General features: G+C 40.1%; 3 protein-coding genes across 6 annotated transcripts in view; 1 reads left to right on the forward strand and 2 right to left on the reverse strand.

The window, feature by feature from the left end:
- The window catches only part of CENPC (centromere protein C), a 32,169-nt gene extending 24,858 nt beyond the window's left edge, over positions 1-7,311 (reverse strand). For 2 of the 4 annotated variants that reach the window (XM_064510243.1, XM_064510242.1), the window contains exons 1-8: positions 7,174-7,311; positions 5,383-5,429; positions 3,693-3,754; positions 3,223-3,320; positions 2,575-2,665; positions 2,195-2,471; positions 1,054-1,260; positions 61-446 (exon numbers count right to left, since the gene is read on the reverse strand). In XM_064510243.1, the coding sequence (XP_064366313.1) occupies positions 61-446; positions 1,054-1,260; positions 2,195-2,471; positions 2,575-2,665; positions 3,223-3,320; positions 3,693-3,754; positions 5,383-5,429; positions 7,174-7,299 (1,294 nt within the window). In that variant the 5' untranslated portion in view covers positions 7,300-7,311. Of the gene's footprint in view, positions 1-60; positions 447-1,053; positions 1,261-2,194; positions 2,472-2,574; positions 2,666-3,222; positions 3,321-3,692; positions 3,755-5,382; positions 5,430-7,037 lie in introns of all 4 variants that reach the window. The other 2 variants (XM_064510245.1, XM_064510244.1) reach the window with 2 other exon arrangements.
- A 2,342-nt stretch (positions 7,312-9,653) lies between these two features.
- STAP1 (signal transducing adaptor family member 1) lies at positions 9,654-22,420 on the forward strand. The gene is given in 9 exon segments (XM_064510586.1): positions 9,654-9,776; positions 12,807-12,878; positions 14,617-14,730; positions 15,401-15,457; positions 16,714-16,886; positions 17,455-17,583; positions 18,276-18,345; positions 19,196-19,316; positions 22,251-22,420. Coding segments are annotated over 9 exon segments (1,029 nt in total).
- A 2,436-nt stretch (positions 22,421-24,856) lies between these two features.
- Positions 24,857-27,853, reverse strand: part of UBA6 (ubiquitin like modifier activating enzyme 6) — a 38,671-nt gene continuing 35,674 nt past the window's right edge. The window contains exon 33 of the mRNA XM_064510246.1: positions 24,857-27,442. Coding sequence (XP_064366316.1) covers positions 27,307-27,442 — 136 coding nt within the window. The 3' untranslated portion in view covers positions 24,857-27,306. The remainder of the gene's footprint in view (positions 27,443-27,853) is intronic.

Genomic DNA, 27,853 nt, shown 5'->3' on the forward strand with positions numbered 1-27,853 from the left:
AAAAGTCCAGTAATACGATGACCTGGAAGGAAAAGCCCGAAGGCCTGTTAAATAACTCACCCATATGAGTGCTGCTTTGCCTTTGAGATTTAAGGACATTTCCTTCCCTGTCAGGAGATACTATCGCCAATTCTGATGCGCTTCTGAAGTCAGCTTGCACTCTGGCATCCAAATCATGCATCTGCTGTTTATCAAGTGCTTCAACCTGTACCTTTCTGTTCTTGCCTTTCTTACTTTCTGTCTGCTGCCTTTCTGAGGACTGGGATTTCAACACAGGAGTTGTAGAGCCATCTTTTTTTGATTTTTTGTTCTTCTGGGGTATTGAAAACCAAGAATTAAAAGACACACCATCTGATTCATCAATTAAAAATTCACATTCATTTTCTATTTCTAAATCTTGATCTTTTACAAGAGGTGGTGATGGTGGTGATATTGAGGCTGAATACCTAAAGGAAGGAGGGACAAAGTATTCATATGAATGGGAAAAAAACCTGAGTTTCATTCTTGTAAATCCTGGTGATGACTGCAGAACACACAAGCATGCTACGGATACTATTCAGAACAATGATTACAAAGGCCATCATTCATTGCTTTTAATCTTTCAAAAGAAGCACAAAGTCTGCTTCTTCTTTCTTTGTCCTGATACCCATAGTTCATCGTTTCTCAGATGCTAGATAGACAACTTCCTAACTGCTCAGATCTGCACCAGCTCTGAAAAAGAGACCGCTTGATCACCACTAACTTAAGAATCACACATACTTCGCCTGAATCCTCCGACCTACATATCAAAACCTCTCAGGCTCAATCTGAAAAGCTTTTTAAAAGCTGTATACTATTTCACTGGCAGAAAAAATAAATACCATTAAACCATAATTGCACAAAAAGTTCAAACACCTACTTAAAACCTTCCTCAAGCTGAGCTTTTCAGTAATGATGGACTATCGCAACACATCATCCCATACTGTATTTACAGGTAAAATTATGTTATTCCAATACTTAGGACTGGATTATTTTACTAGCAAATTATGTTCCATATTAAGCCTCAAAACACACCTTTTTCCAAGCGTTCCTGTCGTTACAGCTGCTAAGAATGCTGAAGAGAAAGAAGACTTCTTTTTCTGTACAGAGGATATAGCAATATGGTCTGTTCCTTGCACCAGAACAAGCTGCTCATTTTTCCCAGCTTGAGGTCCTCCCAAATTTTCAGCTTCCACATGGCTCTTAACCGCAACTGGAGTATTTTGCTCATTAAAATGTAATCTAGATATGAGAAACAGTATTTAAATGCAATGCTACACAATCCAGAGTGCACATGAAAGTATCTTGTTGATGGAGAGAGGCTCTCACTTTCTCCGGCTGACACTATCTCACTTTTTATGAATGAACTTTCATCTGGTAATATGCTGGAATGCAGGCTAGTGTTTCTACTTGCAAGTGTAGTAGCTAGTGTCCTAATCGGTAAGGCAACAAGGGTCAATCTGAGACCCTTGAGCAAAACAAGGGTTGCTCAACAATTCAAACACCTAATTTTAAGAGAAAGTGCTTCAAAAATTGTCAGATCTCCTAGATCCTGGGTGCACTCTTGGATGAGACTCTTCCCAGTCCCATAGCACCGTGAGTCAATGGGACCAGTGCCACTCCCCTTCTATTAGCAACCCCAGAGATTCAGTTCTCCAAGAAAGCAAAACCATGGCCATGGCAGCTGGCCACTATTGCAACTGGGCTTCCAAATTTCCAAAGAAGAAATCCCTTTGTGATCACAATTGATGCTATTCTACTCTGTATAAAACATTTGCAAATTTAGGCTGAGAGGAAGAATGACTGCTCATTTCTGCTTTAGCAAGATTTTTGTAGCTTTTAAGGTGAAGCCTGTCAACAGGATTCACTGAAAAAAATCTAGAACATCTGAGAAGCTGACAGTTTGTGGCACTTTTCTGGATAAAAAGAGTTCAGACCCATTCTGGCAGGTACTCTGCACGTGGATACTGCACTTCTGGAGGTTAACTCTAATCACCAGAATACTTAATAAAAACCACTACTACCCCCTGCAACAGCATTCTAAATCCAAATGTGAAAATTCTCTCCCTGGCTGAATTTCTTTTTTAAATTCACAAACCAAACTCATAAATGAGTAAAATCACTGTGTTAATTTACTCCAAAACGAAAGGGGGGGGGGGAGTTCAGCCCTACTTACATATGGACAGGAGAACTTATAGCTTCCTTCACAAGGATAGGCGATCCCACAGCCTGATGATCATCCTCAAAGACCGAGCAGTTGGCAGGACTTCTGCATAGTGCTTCAATGTCTTTTAATAAGTTATTTGTTTTGCCAGGAGATCTAACGAGATCACTGATGTCTGCAGTGACAATTTTATTTGAGCTTTCTCCTTTAGACACAGGACTATCTATTTTGTTAGCATCAGATATGTAATCATGTGTTGCAGGCTTCAGGTGTGATTCAAGTGACCATCCTGCCATATATATTAAATAGTTTTAGTTCTTCCCCTCAAAACTGTATAAAAATCCCAGGAAATAGTTACCCCAAAACCTCAGCTGAATAATGGCAGTACCAACCTTTGCTGATGACTGGTTTTAGTGGTGATGCAGCTAAGGAGTCTGCAGAATTACAGGAGCTTTTCACAGAGTTAGTTAAACCTGCATTTGGCTGCCATATTTGATAGAAAATAATGAGACAAAGAAAAATGCTTGATACAGCAATAGAAGTAGTATTTTGACAAGAATATAAATTTTTTAGGATACAATTATCTTCCTCAATTCTTAGTCAACTCATTTAGAGCACAGTTCTAATTCAACTGAACACTTCACTTTTCTATCATTTGAGACTTTCAAGAAAGTAACTGTAAATTTCAAACGACAGGTAAAACAGTGTATACCCTAAAAATGAATTTGAAGCTTTGTAGAGACTTCCTGCTAGTTCAGAGGCAAGCTATTTATTCTCATTTCATTCATTAGTTCATTCATTAGAATGAACTGATTTAAACAATCTAATTCACCTTTATTAAATCAAGCTGTGTTTTTGCAAGAATTACTTTGAGGAAAATACAGTATTGTATCATCAGACTAAAATAAATAAATTCCATTACAAAAGCTGTCTGTTTTAAACACTAATATACTAATATTTATGACATACAGAGCTTATTCACTCAATGCTCATATATATCATCGCAAACCTATAGAACTATACTAACACAACTAACTTACCTTTTCCCTTTGTATTGAAGTCTCCTTTTTGTTTGTAACAACAGGAGTTGAGCAATGTGTTGTACTTGGAGAGTTTATTGTAACATCACTACCATAACCTATAAAGAAAAAACTGATAAGGAGAGGATACTTGGAATTGTATAGGTTTTGAGTTTGTTTCAACAAGTCACTAAGACTTGTTAAGTTCAAACAAATCCAAATAAGAAAGAAATCAGCTACTCAGGAAAAATATTACCTTCCAAGATGGCTAAAACACAGTTTTAAGGGTTGGGGGGGGGGGGGGGGGGGGCGCGGAGGGCTGTTAAAGACTGAGATGCTTTTGATGTGATGAAAAAATTGAACAATTTACCTTTTTATTTTTATATATTTTGCTTCTATTTATTTACCACAGCATTTGATACAGGAAAGAAATTATTTTTTAATTTTAAATTTAACTGGCAAATTAAGCACAACCTCAAATAAAAGCTTACTTTTGAAGCAATCTTGTATGATTTTCAGTATGTTCTGACCTGGCTGCACATCAATCTGTTTCCTAGAAAGAAAAAAAAAATTATTTTCAATAAATAGTGCTAAATATTCCTATCTAACCTGTCAATATAAAAGCATCTGCACCAAACATTAAAGTTGTTACTTAATATTTTACACTACTATTTACACCAGTCCCAAATTCAATAGCTTTCATCTACCATTTCCATAGATAGATGCATGCATAGAACACTTGTCTAAATAAGCATTGCAGGAGAAAAAGCCCCTCTGTCACTGAATATGATGGGAATGAAGAAATACCATAACAGAAAATATACATAACAGAAAATATACAACAACTGGAACAGCCCTCAAGCAACACAACTTTGGGCTAAACAGAGATTCTGGCTAAAAAGAAAAAAATTTAAAAAATCAGTCCTCAAGTAGTATTCTCTGCACAATGATCCAACCTCAGCAGACAGAAATGAAATTTGTAGGCAGCATGTGTCTCCTCAAAGAGCCACCCTTCTCTTCTCTTCCTACCACTCAACCAGTTACTGCAAGCTTCCACAATACCTTTGACAGCAACAGCTGACGAGGTTTCAAATCTAGCGTAAGCAAGCATCAAACCAGCTCAAACGGTTAGGTTACTATTTCTTATCTCCTCTAAGGGAAATGAAAAATGGCAGAAGAGATCCATGAGCTATACCATTTTGATGAAAGCAACAATAAAAAAAAGCCACAGACCATTTCTTCCATACGATTCTTATGTCTTCTAAAACAGATAATTTGGTAGATTTTTTTTCCTCAGTAAACTCATGAAATGCATGTCTAAAAATGGATTCCAGTAACACAAAGCTCACTGACTTCTAACATTCCTTTAGAAAAGACTACATACAGCACAACAAATACTCAAACTAATCTTCAACATTTACCAGAAGTGGCCAAATAACACACTTAGGAACTCTGCATGTACTTCATTTCTCTACCTCCTGAAAGGAAAAATGTTTACATGGACTACTGTTTCAGTACTCCACTAGCCTAGCTAGGGGTAGCTTCAGTATCTCTACACCATAGCCTGCCACTTTAACAGAGGAATACAAAAGAAAAACAATCAAATGAAATGCAAGAGTCTAGGAAGGATAAATATGAATTCAATGTATTTATATCTATATAAAAATATACACACATATACACATCTATATGTTTTTAAATGTAAATTACTTAAATCATGTAAATAAAGGACTCTACCCCATGAACAATCTATCACTAGATGTCACATTGGTTATTGACTTGAACAGTGTTCTCTGTCACGGAATTGCTGCCATCCGTTCTCCACTCTATGCTGCAAAAGAAACAGCAGTAATACCTATGCACCCAAGAGGTCTAACAGGAATGTATGCACTGAGGTAAGAGAGCTTCAGAAACATATTTAGCACTATTTTTTCCAACCACTGATCGAAAGGACATACAAAGTGGAAAACTCCAAGCTTCAGTAAGATACCGTATTCTCTCCCCCAGTACGATTTGCTCCTCTCACCACTAAGAAATACAAAAAGGTTGGGAAGGATTGTATAATCAGTTTTAAAACATACACTCCTATAATTTTGACGTTAAGTTCACAGAAATAAACTGATGTAACGTTTCTAAACAATACTGTCTAAAATTAGAATTTTAATTATAAATGTAAATTACCCTCCTCCATGGCAGAATCTTGCTCTGTAGTCTTTTTTAAAATGATTCTGTTAAGAAAGAAAAATCGGTTTTTACCAAGCATACTGCCACTTGATGAAAAGACAAACAAAAAACAACTCCGTTTTTCTCATATAAACAAATCTTGAGGATTCTTGATTCATAATAAACTAGAAGGAGTTACTACAGCCCTATTATTCTTAGAACCCTGTAGCTCTGATACATGTGCCCACCACCCCTCTAACAACTGCCAGGAATTTAGCTTTCCTTGAGAATCATCAAGCATGTGTTGTATTTGAATTAATTGTGAGACTTATATGAGAAAAATCTTACAAGATCTATGGGATTAGTTAACTTTTCTAACTATTACCATTATGGAAATACTCATCTCAATAAAGAAAAGGCATCAGCGACCACAAAGCAAGCTAGTAAGCTAGAACATAACCTTACAACCCATCTACTGCTCTGTGGAAACTGTTCACATGGAGATTCTAACCTTGTATTTATCACAAGCAAGACCATACTGACAGGCAGTTATAGCATAACAGCTGTTCCATAGTAAAATTACCACCTTGCTTAACTCCCAGTACTTGCACTCAAACCCCAAGTATAATCAAAGGCACTTGAATACCATGAGCTCAGTCATCTATTATCACAACCTGAGCATTAGCAATTCAAATGACAGTTTATTATAAGCATAAATCTCTCCAGCAACAAATGAAATAAAGCCTACTGAGTTGGAAACAGGCAAATGCTGTAGAGGAGAAAAACAGGAAGGAAGAGTAAGTTAAAGAAAATTCAGTAGGCGAAGCAGAGCATAGTTTTTCACCAATGTGACTATAAAATGTTTTTTAAACAATCTAAATATTTAACTGAAAGTTATGACTTCTTCCAATCTGCTGCTGGAGTAAGTGTATGTGCAATATGAAGATCATGTAGTCCTAATTCCACAAAATTCAGCATGCTCTTCCTAATAATTTTGCCATACTGAAATCATTTCATATCTTTCCAGATAGAAAGTGATGGCTGCAGCTAGGATTTCTTTCATATACTTCTGCAGATACTACTTCTGGTAATAAAAATGATCGAAAAGGTCATTTTATTCCAAAAAAGGATTTCATTCACTGCAAATTTTCAACTTAACCTTAAAATTGCAGGATGAAATTCCACATCACTCGGTGAATCAACTGACTAATAAAACAAAACATCATCACTTCACAAAAAGTATGGAAACTGCACTCTATAGTGAGCCAGTCACTCAGGCTTGAAGCTCTTCATCTCGCAAGTGTAGTATAGTCAACTGGCAAGCAACCTTTCATGGAAAGAAAGGCGGACAGACGGACAGACGGACAGACAGACAGACGGACGGACAGACAGACAGACACATTCCTGTAAGAAACCTAGAAGAGCTTTTAACAGTTTACTGGTGATTATGTTAATGCTTTTAAAATTTTACCACCCCCTCATCTCTGACAGTGGTCTGTAGGGGGAACCTGGTACCTCTTTAATACTTCTAGATGAGAACTGTTGATTCCCTATGGCGCCACCCGCCCGCAGCACGCTGAGGAGACAGGGGGGAGGGGAGGGAGACGCGCCCCGATCGTTAGCGAAGATAACAGCCACCCGCTTCCCGCGCGACCGGGCTCGCGCCCTCTCACCAACGCCTCCGCCATTCCGGGCCGCCGCTGCCACGACGAGGACAAGAATTGCCGGCCCTACACCCGCAGGACACGACCCGCGCCGTCTCCTCCCCACCCCCCGCCCCGTTTCTTCCGCCTCTCTCTGCTTTCAAACCTCGGAGGGCTTTCCCGCTGCGCGCGCGCGCGCAGGCCAGCGGCACCGTCCCCTCCTCCCCGCCCCATTGGTCGGCAGGAGCCGCGCGCCGGCGAGGGCGGTTTCTTTGCGCGCGCGCCACCACATCCCCTCCACCCCAGCCTCGCAGGCCGTTGCCGCGCGTGCGCAGGAGCCCCTCTCCCCCCCTGGCCCCCCCTCTTCTCCGCCCCAGGTGGAGCGGTGCGTTTTCCTAAGGTCGCAGTTGTTTTTGCTCTGCTCTCTTCCCCCGAAGGCGTTGCTGACATGTGGTGTTCTAAACGCGCGGAGTGGAGCAGGATTATTCGGAGTACCTGCCGAGTCTGTGATGATACCCGTCCCCAAATACTTGTTACCAGACAACCCTGGAAGCTCAGAAAGAATGTTCATGCTGTTTAGACTAGGCAGATTAGAGATTCTATCTCTATTTTCTGAAAAGAAGCATTCTTGAATCAAGGGCATCCTAAAACTGCTAAAGCCCTAAAAGACACATTAAATCAAAATGTTTTATTTCTAGTAATGTGTTGCCAATTTGGCAAAAGAATTGGAGGTCTCTGTATCCCTAACTGAACTGTCCTCATTATAGTACAAAAAATCATGCTCACAGGTCAAAAAGACCCGTGCCCACGTGAAGACCCCTCCCCTGAGCATGCGTAGGAGTAAAATGGTGTGTAAGCAAAATTATAATTGTATGTAAATCACTAACCAATCAGTATAAAAGGGAAAGTTGCAAACCTTGCAATTTGTTTGTATGAATGCTACTTGCAAAGCCGGGGAGCGGGGAGGTGTGCTTGATTTGTGGGAAACCACTGAGCACCCAGGCTTGCGCAGCTCTGAAATAAATAAGCAAATGTCTCTTCTGAGGGTGTAATTATTGGCTTATTGCACACCGGGCAATGAATCCACTTTTCAGACAATATATTCATCCCCATCCCTCCCTCGGACAGGTATCCTGGGAGTCAATCCATCTTTTTTTCCCCTTCTTGGATAGCACAAGGATCAATTTCAGAAAAGTTGAAATCAACTTTCTAAACGCTCCAATGTACCTACAATCACCACGGAGGGTTTTTTTTTTTTTTAAGCGTTATTGAAGAACTCATAAGAACCTATTGCTAAAAGAACTGGTTGAGAGCACATGCTGCTAAAATAGCCAGCCCAAAATATATTTTAAAAAGACACTTTAATTTAGAGTGCACCACACAGGACTCAGTTCACCCATTCCAGTGTGCATAGTCATTTTCAGCCTTGCCAAGCGGAGGTGCTAGTACCTATCTTCATAAGGTCTCCTGCAACAATTCAATAGTGAAGTCAGATTCTGCCATTTAAATGAAATTAAAAGAGAACACACATCAAATTCTGCAATCTGAAACGTATACAAAACCTGAGACCATGGACCTGTCCACTGCAGTATTTAGAGATGACATGGAGAATTCGCTTTCACCTATGCAATTGCTAGGACTGGTGAGCAGCTGTATGAGTTATCACAGATCACTTTACAGGCCACTTATGTACTCATCTTAAAGGTACATGCTGCTGAGAAACAAAAAAATATCATGAAGATTTTTCAGCAACAAATGATCCACAAAAATTTTTCGTGTTTGCTTTGTCTCTCATACCACCAAGCACCAAAATAGCAAGTCATGTCATCGCTATTCTTTCTGGACGCTACAGGAAAGGCCAGAAATGAAGTAAATTGTAATGGTTCTGTGAAGTCAACGGAAATTTCAGCCCTCATTTCAGAAGGACCAATGTTTCACTCCTGAACTACAATTTCCCTTCACAATTTTTTAAAAGGCTTTGGTATATTAGTTCTTTCACAATGGATGTCCTTCTCTCCTGCATGCACATTAGAAATTTGGCTGTCAGTAATAAACAGCAGTAGGTAGGCTTATTTCCAATATTGCTTTTGGGGTTCTGTAATCCTACTAGATGTCGCATTTCCTAAAGGAATTTCAACTAGTCTTAATGTTAAACACATATTCACACAGAAAATTGTAAATAATACTATGGAAGTAGCTAAGAGTACAAACAGTCTCCCTAGCTGGTAGGTAGCCCACATAACCCTTGTTGGACCTAAGTCCAACGCTTTAAGTTATATTAAGCAAGCTTTTCTGCCATTATCTCCGAGCGAAACCAGCCATGGTAATGATGCTGTTTCGTACCAGAAGACTCATCATTTGGCTGTTCCTCTTTGAGCAAACTGAGGAACAAACTCATAGACACTTTGCTGAAAAAGACTCTTGAATCCATTCAGTCTGGTTCCTCCTGTGATTATATGTTGAGTAAAGAGTCTGTGGCATGTACTGGCCTAAAGGTAGGTACGGAGACTTCCTCTTTAAGCTGTTGCTTTTTTTCCCCTCTCACCAGGGTGAGTTCTTCTCCAGCTGAGGGTGACACAAGGCAGACAAGAACAGGAGAGGGGGAAAAAAACCCTATCCGATATCCAGAAGACACTGAGAAGCATTATGGAAGAGCCTGAGAAAATTCCTAAACCAGCTCCCTAGCGGATCTTCCACGAGCGACAGAGGGTCACTGGTCTGCCTTTGTACTTCAAAGGTTATCTGTCGGTCCGGCGTTCAAGATGCCAGGTAAGGTGCGCAGTCCTCATAAGTAGATGCATTTAAACATTTTTGCAGAAATCTGTCACCGTGAGCTAAAGGTTGGGAGGAGAAACACTTCCCAGTGCTGTCCAATATACATAATTGCACTGAAATAAAGATACCTAGTTTAATTTGCACTTTCAGTCATTTCTGTTCATGCTTCTTGAAAAAGAAGTAAACTAAAGTATGTGATGTAACCATCAATATCTCCTGGATTCTATTATAATTTACTATTACCTATTGAAATGCAGACTGAGTGTGACTGATTTCATAGTTAACACCACGGTGAAAGGTTAATGCAATATTTTTAATAACAAGGGCAAAGTTTGACATGGTAATATTGCTCAGATGCATCCTGTATTTACTGGACAGTAGTATCCATCCTGAAATACCCAACAACCCATTGCTGGAAGTACATGTGAGGCGTTCTACATCTATTATTTCTTGTTGTTAAAGGCTGATCATTTAGCATATGCGGACTAACTAGGAAAAATAGTACCTTGATTTTTTGACACAGGATAACCATTTAAGACCCAAATCGGTGAATGCCTTCATACTTTTCTGTGTGCTACAGTAGCATGTATTTTCAGAGCATGTCCTTAATCATGCTGATTGCCTTTGTTAGCACTTGACAATGGTGATCCCTGCACTTAAGGTTACAAAACAGTCTTTGCCCTAACCCTACTCTTTGCCCTCACCCTAACCCTCATCTCTGTAGATACAGAAGCAAAGACAGAGTAGAGAAAATACAAGTTACAGAGGCTAAAGATGGGCATAGTCAAAGGATGAAAATAGCACAGTGGTTCACAAACACCAGAACAAAAAGGTATCACAGAAAACAGGAACTCCGAGAAACAAAAAGCAGACTATTATTCTCACTGTTAAATGGTTTGCAGCACTCAAAATTATTCTAAGCATTGCTTTGCTATATCTAGCAGGAGAATACTTGCATGTTTAGTAAAGCTGCCTCTCACATTGCTTTATTTAAATACTTCTATGTAAAAACTTTTTTCCTGAAGAATACTCCTTATGAAACGTAATATATACCATAATTGAATAACAAACAATACCAGGCCAGAGGAATAACATACAACCAGTCTAGAGAGGCTCATGTGGGGCTGAAGAGGTGTACTAACCACCTGGTCTACAGACCAGACACCAGGAGAAAAGAAGTCATTAATACATATTTCTTAACTGGATCTGACTTCTAAAAAACGTCGTGTTACTATCAGCCACTTCCAATCTCATGGCACCTTTTTGAAAAAAGAAAAGACTCTATGTGTGCATTACTTTTACAAATACTACTTTATTTTAAATATCCACAGTTGTCTTTAAGCAGTGGGCAGCTTCAATTTCACACAGTGCTGAGTTACAAGTACTACTTCCTCCCGTGGTAATCATTCTGCTGCCTTCTCCCTGTGACGCGGGTAGACTGTGCACAGGGGTGTAAGGAGCACTTACGGCTGTGAAACACTAAAAGATATTCCTGGGCAAATACTACTGCATTTCCCTAGAGCACAATGCCCAATTTATAAGGTGCAATTCAAAAATTTCTTGTGACATCCAGCACCATACCTCTCTAAGCCAAGCACTACTCCACAGCAAGCTTTCACAGGCTTCATTAACTTGCTGGGGACAGATGTTTTAAGGAGGACATTTACGTTAACAGCACACTGCAGTGCTCAGAGGTTGGGGCCCAGAGGCTGAATGCTACAGAGAACATTACACTAGTAATTTGACAGAAACCACCAGAGAAACTAGTTAGGAGTTAGCAGTGTAGGGAGCAAGGATCACCTGGAGGATACTCTAGGAAAAATTTTGTTCACTCTAATTCACATGACCTTGCAGACTTGAAGACTTATTTCTTTTCTCTATTTCTGTGAAAATCTCTAACTTTATGTCAAAAAAAATCAAAAAACAGGTAAGTAAGCTGAAAACTAGAACAGAACATCTGTTTTACATGTTTGCATTCCCAGTTCACAGTCCCATAACAGATACTCTGCTCAGCAGCACAAGAAAAGGAGAAAAACATTTCCCATCATTCAGGGCATGATTGTATTAGGAAACATTTGTAACAGTCAGACAGTCATATTTACCATGGCATACTGTTGATTTACAAACTCTATCACATGTAATTTAAAGGTGAAGTATAAAAATATCTCTTCAAGTGCAAGAAGTCCAATTAATAGGTCAGACTACTGTCAAGCTTTACAAGAAAGGCATTAACATGGTCTTATCCATAAACTAGCATGATCAAAATTAAATGCAAGTAAGCAATTCAAGGGAAGAGTGTTCAGAAGATTAGCATCTTTAAACATGTTCACTGCATGCTATTTTCCACCTTCTAGAGAATGATGTGCTGAGAACAACAGGGAAACAGTTCGCTTTTTGTTTACTAGCTGTCTTAAGCAGGATTAGGATCTTGATTTTTCTGCTTTTCACCTTAAAAATTAAGTGATTGTCCAACTCACTTTGGTATTTGTCCAAAGTATGGAGTGTCACTTTTATGCATTTTAGGGACAATTAATGTTTCAAATTGTATTTAAAATATATTTTTCTTTCATTATTTATGACTTCTAAATTGATGAATGTTAAAAATCTTCAGTATTGGTTAACTGGTTACCGGAGGAGAATGTGTTTCTCAGTGCTACTGAAAAGGAGTTTTCATTAGCAGGCACTGAAGCCAAGTAAAGCGATATAGTTTACCCATTGTCTAGATCAACATTATAATAATCTAGATCAACAAATGACAGGAAAGTTTTCCTGTTCCATGGCAGATTAGGACAGTAGAAAACAAAGCCAGGAGCCTGTATATCTTTCTAGCTATCAACAAATTTTTTAATGATTTTTTTCTTTTACATTGCTTGCAAAACAAATATATCCTCACTCTTTTATGCTCTTTAAAACACTGATATAAAAGCAAATGATGACAGAGTTTTTATCAGCCCTTTCACTTTAAGCATTTGGTGGGAACTGAAAAGGTTGTCTTGGCTAACTGACATTTCTTCCTTTCAGCAGGAATTTAAAGTGTATTGGGCAGAACTCAGAGGAATTATGCTCTACTTTTACAATGATAAGAAAGCCCCAACAGTTAGTAACATGCTGTCTTTGTGACTATGCATTTGATGAATTGCATCTGTTATTTTCATCAAGTAATCCTTTGGTACTCTGGACACTTTGCTGCATTCCTTTTCTCTCTCGTCTGCATAGCTAAGCAAATAGCTTCTAACATTGTAACAGAAAGGCTGAGATTAAAATAAAAAAGAGTGAAATAAGCAGTAACATATTAATTTGTCTCATCAAAACAAAGATTCTTTAGCACCTGAGCTATAAATGTATCCACAGTGCTCCACAATGTTACCGAGTGAGCTTTCCTCTGCTTCACAAAAGAGTATAATGCATATTGATGTGTAATATGACATTTCTTTATGCAGCTAAGGAAAAAGTGCTTGGTATTATCACAGAGTACTGTGGCTGAGGCTTTAGTTAGAGTCACAAAGCAAATACTCAGGTGGGTCTTGCGGGTTTATCATGTCTGTAATTATGAAGACCAGGATGGGAAAAATCCATCCTAGGTTTGCATGTAAAGTGATGGCCTCTGAGCTGATCATTGTCACTCAGGAACAAGACCTTAGCATTACCATAGACAGTTCTATAAAAAGGTCACTTCAGCACTCAACAGTGGTCAAAACTACAAAGCAAGTGTTAGGAATTATTGGCAAAGGAACAGAGAATAAGACAGAAAAAAAGATCTTTAGGCCACAGTAAAAGCCCATGTTCCACCTACATCTTGAATACGGCATGCCATTCTGACCCCTTCATCTCAAAAAAGAGGACAGTAGACCTGAAAGAAATTCAGAGCAGGGCAACAAGGTGGCAAGGAACAGCTCCTTCAAAGAATGACTGAGCAGGCCAGGACTGAAAAGAAAGGAGCTTATGGAGTATGGGAGAGAAAAGGGATATGATGGGAGTGTCCAATACGATTAACTGTTGGGAGAGGAGCGATAAAGATCTTCAGTGCCTCTTCCCAGTGCCAGAACTAGGGGCCATCAAATGAAGTAATGAGCTGAAGGAGCTCACACATGCCTAGGTAACTGCTTCCTACAGGATGGAGGTGTCAGCAGTTCCCATGGATCCTAGGAGAGACTGGACAAGTCCTTGGGAGGGCACTCCCACAAACACACCACAGCCGCTTGAAGAAATCCCCTGAGCTGCAAGTAGCAGGAGACTGGAAAAGTACCAGGGCACAGGTATCATGTGCCTATTTTGTTCCTGTTCTTCTCAAGTGACCACCCCTGACTGCTGTTAGAGGCAGAGCACTAAGCGACATGGACCACTGGTCTGAACCGATGCAGCCATTTTGTTCTCTCATGCCCCAGACAGGCTCATAGGTGCTCATACTCTTGTATGAGAAGCAAGGAGTCACTGGGGCTCATAGGGAGAGCTAGTAAAACGGTGACATTGAAATGAGTCCAGCTTCTAGGCCATAAGAAGCATGTCCCTTGTGCCAGCTTTGATGACAGGCACCAAAGAGATCATGCCTTTCTTTTGTTAATGAGGTAAAGCCTTCCTGCTGACAGGAGAGCTTTGGTATGTGCTCAAAGTGGAGATGGGTGGCCTGTGTACCCAGAAGGTACATTCTTGCTGAAAAGAGCTTTTGTAAGCAGAAATAAAGGGCTGAGCTTTGGCATGATGTCAGTGAAACTTAACCCAAACTCCAGAAAAGAAAAAGTCTCAACATGTTTTCTGCTAAACAAATTTCTTTGGAGAACAACTAGATTTTTGGTGAATATTACAACTTGTGCTATTTCTCTTTTTTCCTCTTTAGTATTCACAGAAATTAGATATATCGGCTTTGATCTCAGTAACTAATATTTATCTGGATGAAAATGGCTTTGTGCAGTTCATCCTGATGCTGTCAAATGAGGAACTAGAACTGAAGGTAAAAAAGGGAAAGCTACGATTTGTAAACCACCCGGTGCTTTACTATATTTCTCACAGAGCTCCATTTCAATGTGGGGGTACTAGCTGCCTTTGTGGCCTCTAGGCGTGCAGCCTGCAGACAGACAGCACCCAAAGGCAGTCAAAGAGAGAGGTGGAGCAGAGGGAACTAACATCAGGGAAATTCCCCCTGTAGGCATTAGAAACTTTTCTTGGGAGTATTTGGGAATATAGAATGAGCAAAGAATTGAACAAGAAAATATGAGAGAGAAACCAGGAAGTTCCACACTGGCATGCCTATAGCCCAGGTTACCTATAAAACAAAGGGGAGCAATAAAATACCTAACCATACCCCTGTTCAGAAGGCATAGAGGTTAGAGTGCTCACGGACTACCTAGAAAGTTTTATCCTGAGCCCCATCTGTCTCCTTAGCTTTTCCTCCTATTTGGATCCATATAACCTACTCCTTTTACTCCAACAGAGCCCACTCTTTCTTACCTTCCCACCTCTGAAATTGAAAATGGGGTATTGAGGAAGTGCTGGGTTTCAGGGTGTGAAGTAGCTTGGCATGGTAATTCTAAAGGGATGAGGGTTATGTGAGTCTCCCAGATGAAAACATAGTACATTTTTTGCTGCATTCATTCTTATACTGTCATTTTCTGTTCTCTCAGGCAGAGGACCGTGAACCTGGGAAAGAATGGAAGGATTTTATTCTCACTGTAACAAAGGTAAGGAAGAGCTTTATATCTCGCTTTATGTCAAAAGTGTCCATGAGGGGCTTTTGTCTTCGTGCATGCCACAAGTTGGCTTCCCAAGCCATGAAGCCTTGCTGCCAAGATGTTTGCACACACTGAACTGTTGGGTTGGTTATAAACCACACCTAGGTTTTTTCTGAGAACAAAATTCAGGGTGATTTTACCCCAGCTCATCTGCCATGGTATCTAATAGACACAGATCCCAATCCATTCTTTGCTGTCCAGGAAGAAAAGACTGTTAGCAAGTGTCTATCCCCTACAGCTGTGGACAAAGGAAGCATGCTGTGAGAGAGACAAATTCTGTTATTCCTTACCTCATAAACATAGAAATGGCCAAACTGCATCCCTGAGAGAACCCATCAGTCCAGTAGTTTATTTTACTGAGAAAAAAAAGTTTGTATTTCCCAGAAGTCTTCACATGGCACTTTTGAAGCAACTAAACTTATCTGCTGTTTCGCTATTATTCTGAACAGCTAGCACTCTCCCTCAGGGCTCCTTTTATTGGTCCAACAGGCAAGACTCACAGCATTTTGCCAGCTGTAAGTGTTTTAAAATGAAAGAAACTAACTTAGGTCATGCTAGCGCTGGATTTGCTTATTTGCCTCAGTCTCTTTAAATAACTAAACTTTTTCTCCCCTTTCCTAATGCATGGAGAGTCTAAAGTCTCATCTACATGTTAAAATAATACAGTCACCAATAATTACTGTGGAATAACCATTCCATAATAGTTTCATATAAACTCGCTCTTATGCAACGCCTTCTTAGCTAAATGCACTTCAAAACCAGCAAAACTCTCATTGATAACCACCAGTGGGGAACTAAATGAGGTTTGTTTACAAGTGACTTTACACTGGCCTGGCTGAATCACTTAAAAGCTCAGGTTAGCTGAAATAGGTTAAATCATGTTTACATGGCCTTTTGCAGTAGAGCAACCCCAAAACATTATTGTGGATTCCCACTCCTGTCAATGCACATCTCTGCACCTTGGTAAGCCAGGCCACAGATATACTTATCTCACTATTCTGATACAGACAGAGGTGCAGCATCTTACTCAAAGCAGTAGAAGACCCAAACCTTCCAGATTATCACACCTGCTTAAACCAACCATGTAAGAAAGTCTTCTGCATGGCAGCTGCACTTAGAAATTAGTTGTGATAGCCACAGAAACAATTGCTCACAATGTTTGTCCACTCTTTCACTTCCTTTTTAACTTTGGCATTCGTTTTCAGATGTCAGTTCCACTGGATGACTCATTATCACCTGGTCAAGTTATGAAAAAACATGAAGTGCTAGAGAAAGACAAGAAAAGAAGGATGGCGCTTAATGACTGTCCAAGTGCACCCTTGAATGAAGAAAGCCCCCCCAGCAGGGGCTACAGCAGTACGCTGACCGCTATGCCAGCATAAGCTCTGACTGAACTATACCAACCCCAACCTGACTAGAAAGCCTTGCCTTCTTCTTTCAAAGTATTATTTTCCTATAGAAGTTTAACATTCAACTGTTGTACAAGAGTTGCTTGATAGTTGATGAGCAAAATCTACCTTTAAATCTGCCTTTATGGAGATTTCCTAAGGGGAAGATTATTGCTGCAGGTTTTCTATAATGCATTTTTGTTTTGAAAACAATGAGAGTGTAGCAAATTGCTCATTTAGAAGAAAATACTGATTCTTTTTGAGTAATTCAACTTAATTTCTGGTTACTCATCTCACATTCTTTGCAAGGCTCCAGAAACCGTATCTGAACCAAAGTGCCATTTTCTCTTTGAGAAGGCCAGAGCACTGCTGTCCTGAATTATATTTCTATAATAGCATTGTTCAATAAGAGTCTTTCAGATGTCCTGCCTACCCTGGACAAGCCTAGCATTGTTAGGATGCATTAGCCTGGTAGACCACATCACTCTTTGTACAGCTCAGAATGACAGGGCCTTGCTAGCATGTATTTGTGCTGTTTCTCTCCTCTCTTCTACATAGGTGTTTCCACGCAGTATCTCAGCAAGAAGCAACAGAGATGTTATAAAAGAACTCTTCATGTGGGAATTTGATCCTGTGGCCTGGCAGCAACAGTAAGAACTAGACAATCACAGTTCGACAAGTGCTAGAGTAGGTTGATTCCACAGTATATTATCCCAGTCTTAACTAGCATGCACTGTATTAAAAGCTGAATTGGTAATATCCAGAGATGATAGGTGAAGCATATCCCCTACCTTCTGGCTGTTTTGAGAAAGGCAATGTGAAGCAGCAGGGATGGGCCTGAGACTCATTTGTTTGTCCTTTCCACCTCTAAAGCCAATTAAACTAAACCAAAAAGCAATAAAGAAACCAAAAGGAAAAAATCAAAAGCTGATTTCCTTGGGTGAAAAGCCTTTCCCTATCTGCTGTCCAGCCATGGAAGCTTACTGAGTTTAAGAATTAATCATAAAGAACAGGTGTAAGAATGGAACAAACCATATCCCTTGGTAAAACGAACAAATAAAATGAAAAAAAAATGTTTTCAAAGAGTAACTTAATCTAAAACACACCATGTTTCCACTGAATTAGCACATTTTAGCTTTTGCAGAGCTTCAAAACAAGAGGCATCTGAGAGCCAGGGAATGACATCTGCAGTTCTCAACATTCCTAAACTAGAGCAAGAACAGGAAAAAGCAAACCTTGCCCCGCACCTTCAACAGGCCCTGGGGATATTACAAAGCACATCCACTGCTCCTGTGAAAGCGTTTATAATGACAGCAATCATGCATCAAAAGGTATTTAATTTCTGGCAGCATACCAACTTTCTTTTTATTTCCTTTCAGTGCCCCATTCATAAAGCACTACAGAGTAATAACCAAAGAAGCAAGTTTTGTCATTGAATTGGAAAGACAGGTAAGTGAGCATTTCCCTTGCTGCAGATTCTTAAGCAGGTGTAAGGAAAATTACTTTATGAAAAACTAGAAAAAACATAGTAAATTTCTACCTATAAGTTGTGATAGTCAAAGTAAAGTATGTAGAGAAATTTTGCTTCTTACTAGTCCAACTAACCTGATCATAAAGAATAAATATCCTTCTGAGAAGAGAGGACCTAGACAAGTAGAAAAAAAACACATTGACCTCTTCTATCTCCCTTTCTACCAACAATAAAATCAAACCTCCACCCCCATCCCCAAGACTGTTTGAAAACGGCTTCAATTCTTTCAGTTCCAACCTCAGTAATAAGCCTGAAAACTGAGGTCCCATCTCAGAAGGACAAAGTTCAAAGTGCACATAATGTAATTTTGAGTAATAAAATTAGCTTGGTTGAAGCACTACAAAGGCTGTAAAGACCTCTTACTTTAGTTTAAAACAGTTTTCTTCCACTTTTCATAAGGCTTATTATGTAATGAATGGCCTGAGAAATATCCTATTAGTTAGAAAAAACATGTGCTTTCTTCTCTGCTGTTGCACCAGCTGCTGGAACAGCAAGAGCAGCCAGGTGCATACAGGTCCAAACCTCTTGATTAATTTACTGATTTGATGGAAGGGAAGGAGTTGTATATTTAAGGGTCAAAACATTGCCATAGGTAGCATCCTAGACCTCACTGCATTTAAATGCTGGATGTAAATCCAGTATAGGCTGTTTGAGAAACATTGTTAGGAATCCCAGCCTGCCAGCAAGTTTTTGAAAATGTATTCTCACCATAACCCACACAGTATGTTTTGTCTTGAGTGCGGGGTGGGTGTTTTTTTCATGAAACAGGTGACATTGCCAAGCCTTCCTGATGTCATCAATTACTTTGTGACCGAGACCCAAGGGAACTTGAAACTATTTGTCATGCCTACATATGGCAACATGCTGCAGAGGGCACAGCATTTCCAAGGTGAGCCAGCTGCTGGAGGCACACATGGGAACCATCTCACTGCAACACAGAGAGAGAAGCAGCATGCAGGGACCCTGCACTAAAGCTGAACATGAGGTTTTTCCAAGGCTTTTCTTGCATGATTGCTTGAACAGCTCTGTTAGCCTTAAACCAAGAAGGCAATGCTGCATCTCCCAGAGATACTTCTGAGATTTGGAGAGGGCACCACAGAAGTAGTTCTCAAAATGGGGAAATAGCCTAATAACCCCAATTCTTACAGAAGACTAATTCCTATAGAAGGCTAAAAGAACTAAGGAAAATAGTGGGGGAGAGAGAGGATGCACTGCTCCTGTGAAATGGGATGGAAAATAGTGTATTGAAATGAGGAAGACAGCACTTGCAGGTCTCAGAGCAATGAACTCTTCACGTGACATCCCCATACCTTGTCCTCTTACTTGTAACAGGATCAGCACTGTTGATGATATCCCACAGGGACAGCAGGGATGCCTCACATTTGCTAGGGCTTTAAGCACTATCCGAGAAGCAGAAAAAAATCAGGTCTGGCTATATTAAACTAGGGGCTCCTAGTTCTCTGCCAGGTCACACATCTGTTGCAATATCTGAAACACAGTGAGTGGGGCATTCCCAAGCTATGAAACTGATGAAGGGTATAAATCCAAGCAAACTGAAAGCTCTCCTGCCACAGCTGTACGTTCCCACCCCTTCCGCATGCCAGCAGGTGTGTTCATCTCACCCTGCCAGGACCTAGTTCAGGGAACTAAACCAACATTTAACCCAGCAAAAATAAGTAAGCGTCCCTGTTGGTTTAGCTCTCTGAAGCACCTTTCCATGGGCTGAGGCAGGCCACAGACACTGCAGAGGGAGGGCAAGACTGCACAGCTGGTCACGAGGGAAGGTAGCAGGAATGTGACAGCCCTGCCCCAGATCATATTGGACAGTTGCGGAACCGTGCCAAGCCTCAGGCACAGCATCCAACTTCTCAGAAATGGGGGATCAAGCCCTTAAAACAAGTGACTTAAGTGATCAGCGGTAGGATCCAACTTCAGTATTTTTAGCCTCTAAGTTCTGCCAGGCAGCTGGACTGAATACAGTACTTAAGGATGGGGTACCTACTACTGTGCTACACTTCACTGTAGCTATGGAGATGATTACTTCCAGAGCCTGGCTCTTTTTTAGACATCTCCTGTAGCACAGGATGAATTGTCCCTTCCTCTCCTCTGACAGCAGTGGGGCAGCAAGCATGTGGCTCAGCTGAAGGCAGCTATGCTCTAGGTGCTGAAGGAGCTGGCAGCTCCACTGCACGCACAGGATATGTTCTAGGTAGATGTACTCTTATTTGCCGACCAAAAGTAATCATGATGTGCCTTTGATATCCGCTGGGAAATACAAATGAATTAATAGTTGTTTCAAGGATTCTGGAAGTCACTCGAGGCTTGGGAAAGTTGGTTTAGAAGAATCTCTATGCTTTTCTAAAGAATAAATAATGTGTGACTTGACTAAAGTGTACCCACTGTATTTTTAAGAGTACAGTATAACATGAGGTATACAGTACCATTGCCAGCATAAAAGTATTTTCATTTAGAGTTTCTTATACATTTAATGTTTTTTTGTTGTGGTTGTTTTGGGTTTTTTTTAAAGCTTTAATCAAACTCCTACTGTTTTATCTCATCAATAAATTCACTGGAACAAAAACCTTTATCCCTACCCAGCCCCTAGATTCTTCAGGGAACAGTTTTATATAAAGCAAAAAATTAAGACTTGGTTCTTCTTCCTTCATGCAGGTGTGCCTACCTCAGGGCAGGCGCCAATAAAGACCAAACAGGAAACTATCTGCGGTCCAGGAGAAAGACCACTTGTGGCCCCTGTTCCTAACCAAATAGTACCACTGAGTCAGGAATGTACTGCCCCTGCATCAAGAGCATCCAGAGCAACAGAGTAAGGAAAAAGCAGCTTTTGTTCCTTTTTTACTGAAAGTTATTTTTAGGAGACAAAGCAAGTTTATTACAATTTTTGAAGGTTAAGGGCCACATGCACCAAGTCTCTCCACTCATTTTAGGCTCCTATAGATATCAATATCATAAATGTCATCAGGTCCTGTTTCCAACAGCCTCCTTCATTGCAACCTGAAGGACTGGTGTAAAATTCAGGCTTCTATTTAAGATCAAGCTAACAACGTGCTGTGAGTCTTCCCACTTTCACACACACACACACACCCCCCCCCCCGCTTTTCCTCTCTACTCCCAAATTAAGATAGTTCTGCACTGTGTTGTTATACTGAGTCCACATTCTCTTGTGAACAGAGAGACAGAAATTGGAGAAGGGCAAGTTCTCTAAGGCAGGGTGTAACTTTCTGAGCAGGGCCTGACACTTTGTAGCCTTAATCCTAATTGGGGCCTTCTGACACTACTTTGCAGTGGCAGACACTATTCCACAGCTGGATGCAAGCCATATTGGTCTTTTTCCTCTAAAAACCTAATATTCTAAGGTTTTCTAAACAGCATAGGAAACATTTACAGTCCAAGACCTGACACTTACCCCAATGTGTTAGAGCAGAAAACTGCAGACCTTTGATGCTGCTGGCACAGCACTGGGCAAGGACTCAGGGCTGCAGCTTATTGCTAGCTAGCTGCACAGCCTAGCAGCTCAGATATTTTAACCCTCTTCTCCTGCTGATGGAAGTCAACCTTGCATTAGGCAAGCCCAGAACAGAAATGAAAACACAGCAAAACAAGCATGGCAAACACAGAAGAAACGTGGTTTTAACATCCAACTCAGTAGGGCCTTACTGGAAGTGGTCTGTTGGTGCTGTTTCTGTGCACACTGCAGTGGAAAACGAAGTACAAGCTCTGGCTAGGAAGTTATGGTGGCTGCAACACATCTAGAGGGCATCTTCTCGTTCTCTGGTTTTGAGATTTTTCCCTCCTTTTTCTCCAGAGTTTTCTCCAGAGAAGAGAAATGAAGAAAAAAATAAGACAGAGGCAAGAGGGGCTGGAAAAGGCATGAGTCAACCACTAGTACTGCAATCGGGGACTCTCAGCAAGCCCTTGAGAAACAGAAAGCTACTTGGGGAGGTGGAAAAGAAGAATTACCTGGCCTTGTTTTAGCCTTTGAAATCCCTTTGGTCCAATCCAAAAAAACCCAAGACTTTTCAACTGGTGGAATGAACTGAAAGCACTTTTATTCAAATCATTTTAGATCTGTACAATGAAATTTATAGCCAGGATTCCAGGGCTATTTTGAACCTTGGCAGCTTTTTTGAAAGTAGGAAGGGGGTGAAGGGTAGGGGGAAAAGAAAGAAAAATTTTACTTTCAGCTCCTACTGAAATCTGCAGAAAAGGATTTCTAGAACACCTCCCAAAATCTGTAAGCAGTGTGGGTGGTTGTAAACTGGGGAGATGTGACTAGATACAAAAGCCTTCATGAAGCATTTACGCATCAGTATTGCCTCCATGCTACTTGCAAACAAAAGGGACCCCAACAGAGCAGTCTATTGAGAAACAGTGTGTCAAAGGGGGAAAAGCAGCACCTCAGTCAGTTTGCAGGCTACTAATTGCTTAAAATCAAAATGCCACCTAGAAAACAGGCACACAGTCTTCTTCATGTAAACTACTACATTATGATGAATGTTCACGTTTCCAACTGATTTAAGCAATCACAAGCCCCCAGGTCTTGGTAACAGTCACCTGGGAGCAACAAAGTCCACACTGGCAACATGACATCCTACCCTGCTGGCCAGCTGCAACTGTGTAAAGCACCAATGATTTCTGCGGCTTTTCATCAAAGAGCAGCTCTGTCATTTCCAGCTTGCATATTCATCCATCTTCTTCAATGAAGAAATAAAGGATATCACTTTATATTCAGAATTTTCATATATTTTTGTGTTGAACAATGATTTTTTTCCACAGCATTAGAACTTTTTTTTCATGAAAATATTTAAGATTACTTTGTGAGGATGGCACTGCTCTGCATGTACTAGGTTAGAGTCATAGCTTTTTCTTAGTATGAAACTGAAACTTGTATGTTGCTGTCAGAAGTGGAAACACTATTTCTTTACTATACCTTGCCTTCACAATGCAAAGCGATTCATTTGCTAACAGGATAATTTTACTAGTGTGATCACCAATGCTGTAGTTCATGACAACTTTAACCCTGAGCCTTAATAAGTATTCTGCAGAACAGACAGACACCCACACTAGCTGTTTCATCAACCACACAGAATATACCAAAAGACACTTTTACTAAAATAATCTCTCAAAAGCTATCTGGTCAGAATGTATAATCCTCTAGATAAAAGTTTAGATTGCTGCGCTATTCTGCAGCAGACTCCAATTTCCGGCATTACTAAATGGTAGATAATTCACATAGATTGATCAACCTTCCAGCTTATAGAAGTGACATTAAGCCAGTTGCATTTGCCTAAAATCCATTTCCTTTTTCATCAACTGGCCTACAGCTGCACTGTTTCCAAAGATACGAGGAAATATTAAGAACATAAACTTGTTTAAAGCCTTGACTTATGTTTGATATCAGTCATATATATCAAACTGTCTACCTAGCTCAAACCTGCTAAGAGAGCCCCAGCATTCCTTCAGGATGTGAGATGCCATGATGAGGTGACAGGGAAATTTTCTGCCTTTGCAGATGCTCAGCTAGTTCCAGAAATTTTCTATGTATTCATTATTCTTGAATAACACTATTTTTTTTTCCAAATAGATGCACAAACATTCGGAAAAGGGGCAAAGAGATAAAAACTTGTACTTTTTACTCACTAGATATGTAAAGTCTTAAATCCACCTGAACTACTAGGCTTTATCTGCCAGCAAAGTCTTGTTGACAGCAGCATAATCTTCACACAGAATCCCTGCTACTCTAAGCATTAAGGAGACATGGAGACTAACCATGCAAAATGGTTGAGATGGCAGCAAAGCGCCTGGTGTTTTATATGCACAAGCATTCCTATAACTATTAAGAGGCGTGAGAAATTAAGAAAAATGGAAAGCTAGCGTGAGCAGATGCTGTAAGAAAGCAGTAGAGTGAAAGAGAAAGATCTTGACTGCTGGTATTAAACTTGATCTCTGCAAATCAACTGCTCTTGCAAAGAATAACATTTTGAAGGAAAGATATTTGAAGCATTCTAGCAGAAGGCAGTTCTTCACTGCTGCAGGGAGATGGCTAGCTCTAGTTGCGACCCAGGGGATACAGCATCAAACAGTCCTCGACACATGCAAGCTTTCCTTACGAGGCTCAAGAGCAGTTCTCATGTTCTGGGTATTGCAAGAAGCTTCTGCGCTGCTAACACTGGTAGTGACAGTGCTGGAGATCGGACAGATCAGCACCTCCTACCCAAAATTCACTTGCCCAGTTTGAGCAGGTCCTTTTACTGTGATCCTGCCGAACACCTGCTCGTACTTCTGGTAAGAAGCAGCAGTAGACTGAGAAAGTGGCTGTATCAAACATGAATTCACGCTGAATCAGCTCACTCCACCCTGCACAACCTCTAACATGAATACATTCACCCTCTATATCAGCAGTTCGAAAAATTCTGAAACATGAAAAATAATTTTAATCAGCTATTTGACAGACAGTTCTTTCATATAAAGTCCTCTTTAGGTAACTTGTAAAGTTTTACCTAGGTTAACCTACATTCAGAAAATTTTAAAGGTCTGTTAATGAATATGGAGAGCCATTGTGAATTTTCAGGTTGTCCATCATTTCCTTAACTGAGCAGAAGCCATCCACAGAACAGATATCCATTCAACACACAGGCACAATACGGGCAATATAGACATACAGCCATATTTGTTAATTCTGGCCCTGGTACCTGCTGCCAAGCATCATCTGGAATTTTTGGCAAGGTCTCACAAAGCTGAATGTGTTGGCATTAATAACACCATTCCAGTAATTAGATCTGAAAACTTACTTTAAACCCTGAGGGCCATCAGATGGCATTCCAGTAAAGTACTGAGGCTAATACTATTTTTATATGCTACTTACTTTGAAAGTATAAGGGTGATGTTAACACCACACGAACGTACCAGAGTGTCCTTGCTCAAAATTTCATTTGTTTGCCAGCCTCTAATTTTGACAGATAAGAGTGCTTTTGATTTGCCCTAAATATTTAATAAGTGATCCTTATCACTAATTAGTGATTTCAGTTAGATTCTATACTCTAATACTGCCACAGGGAAATATTCTTCAGTTGTTATTTAGAAGCAGAAACTTACTGTCTGCTTGTGCCCTCTCTAAAGGTAGCCTACTCTAAAGGTAGCCATCTTTTCTCCTGTTTCAAAAAGTTTTTCTAAAATAAGTTCTTAAAAAAAATTAAATAAGTTAGGTAGTTTACAAAGCAGTATTATTATTCTATAAAATTATATCTATAAACTATACTGACTGTAAAACTATATACACCTTCCAAAAGATATACTGCACATAAGACTAACTCCCAAATATTGGAATAATTGTGTTGATTCCAGTTTTTCAGTTCCGTATGTCTTAGTGTCCAAGTGCCCAGCCTAATGGCTGTTGTTCCTGACTACAACTCACTGAGAATAAAAAAAGGAATGGGGTGTGGAAATACTGACCAATAATGTTAATTAAATGTAAAGACATTCCTAAATGTTAATAAATTATAATCAAGGATAAATGATTCTAAGTAGCCAATCGCTTTCGCAACAGCTGTATGAAAAAACTGTGCATTCACTACTTCCAAAGCTTAAGAAAATTAAAAGCTTTTCCAGTTCAGTAAGTTTTTTATTCTAATCTCATTTCACTCTACCATCATCAGGAAAAAAAGAAAAGAACTCAAAAGAGCTCAACTATCCAGTGTTTAAATGATAGAGAAAAATCAGGTGTTGTCACAGATGCTTCTGTGCTGCACCTCTTCCTCACCGCAGCAGCAAAGCTAGTCCTTAATTATTTCTAACTAAATAGATTCTTCATACTTAGATAGCCAAGCAACTGATTGAAGATGACCGAAAAAAAAAACCCCAAACATTCAGTGTTGCGCTGTGGACAGGGGTACAGCAGAAGCATTCACTACAGGAAAGTGGTACCAGGAGGAGCAGCTGAGGAAACAGTGTTTGCCATGACAAACCTTCATGGCCATTTGCCCTTCCTTCTTTCAAAGTCATCGCTCAGTACAGTGCTTTTCATTTGGCGAGGGCATAAAGGCTCAAACACGCCAAACATTTTCTTGTTCTTGGAGACAAAAGTTTTATTGTGAAAGTGTTGGCTCAGCTCTCTGCTAGGGTTCCACTTTCCCCTATTGCAGTATTCCCCAAAGAACAGTCTTACTGTCAGTAACGAACAACTCTAGCTTCAGGCTGGAGCTATGGCTTCAGGGGAGCTATGCCAATTTACACCTGTTGGAGACTTGCCCCTTACGTTTCCATGTTAAGACTGACGTAAGATAACTGCTCTAAGATACAGCATTACTAAGAGTGCAGAAGAAAGTGCCAGCATAATGAAGCACTTCATCTGCTTTCAGGTGGGATTTTAGACATTTGGATAGATTATTCCTCATGTGTAGATGGCAAGGCTGAAATTCTAGTTTTAGAAGGAAATTACATAGGAAATGGATTTGAGATGTTCTCAGAACACCAGGAATATCATAAAATGGCAGTCTCCCCAGTTTTTGCACTCTTCTCTAAGCAATGCTTAATTTGCGCACAGGGATAGTTAGGTTCACCGTTCTTCTTACTTTCTTCAGCTCCCCATAAATTAATACAAATCTCATCTTTATCGTAAGGACCGTACTGGACATTGCATTTCACGGAGTGACCGATCCTCCTTTTGAGAAAACAGGTATGAAGAAAACAGGAGCAGATGAAACATAAATCCAGTTTGTCTTCAGTGCAAGCCACTGATTTTCACTGTTTGTTTTAATTAAGGCTTCACCAAAAAGAACTATATAGTACCATCTTTAATAGCCGAAAATTAGCACACTCCCTTCAAAACAAATGGTCCTGGAGTGACTTTTGCATCTCTACCATCAATTGTCTTCCTGAACAAAGTAGTATCTCACTGGCGGCCCTGGCAAGTCTTCGTCTCCATCAGTCTCTGGAGCAAACGATACTGTCAAATCCACATACTTTTTATCAGCAGATGGTTTCACAAGCTTTTGCATCCTATAAGGAAATAAAGAACATTTTGTTAAGATACCAGAAGCCTGTTACAGAGCTATTACGTTGCTGACTAACAAGTGCTCAATACAAAAGAGAAGATAAAATGGCTACGTTAGGATGGGATTCTTCACCTGCATGCTTTTTCTTTGATTTCCTAGTAAGGAACAAAGCAAAATCAGCTTCTGCAGCAGGATTTTGGTCAGCAGGTATGACCAAATTCCCAGTCTACCAACAACAGCTGTTTTTAATACCTCTTCTCCACAGAGTATGATTAGGAAGATCCACTCCAGTGCAGACATTAGATATGAAGTTCTCATGGAGAGTAATTCTACTGAAGTTAAGACTTTCCGTATCCCTGAATTTTGACAGTGAACAGTGGGAGGGGGGACAGCCAGGATCTGGAACTTGTTCTTC

Source organism: Dromaius novaehollandiae, chromosome 4 (genome assembly GCF_036370855.1).
Source record: "Dromaius novaehollandiae isolate bDroNov1 chromosome 4, bDroNov1.hap1, whole genome shotgun sequence".
Taxonomy (NCBI): Eukaryota; Metazoa; Chordata; class Aves; order Casuariiformes; family Dromaiidae; genus Dromaius; species Dromaius novaehollandiae.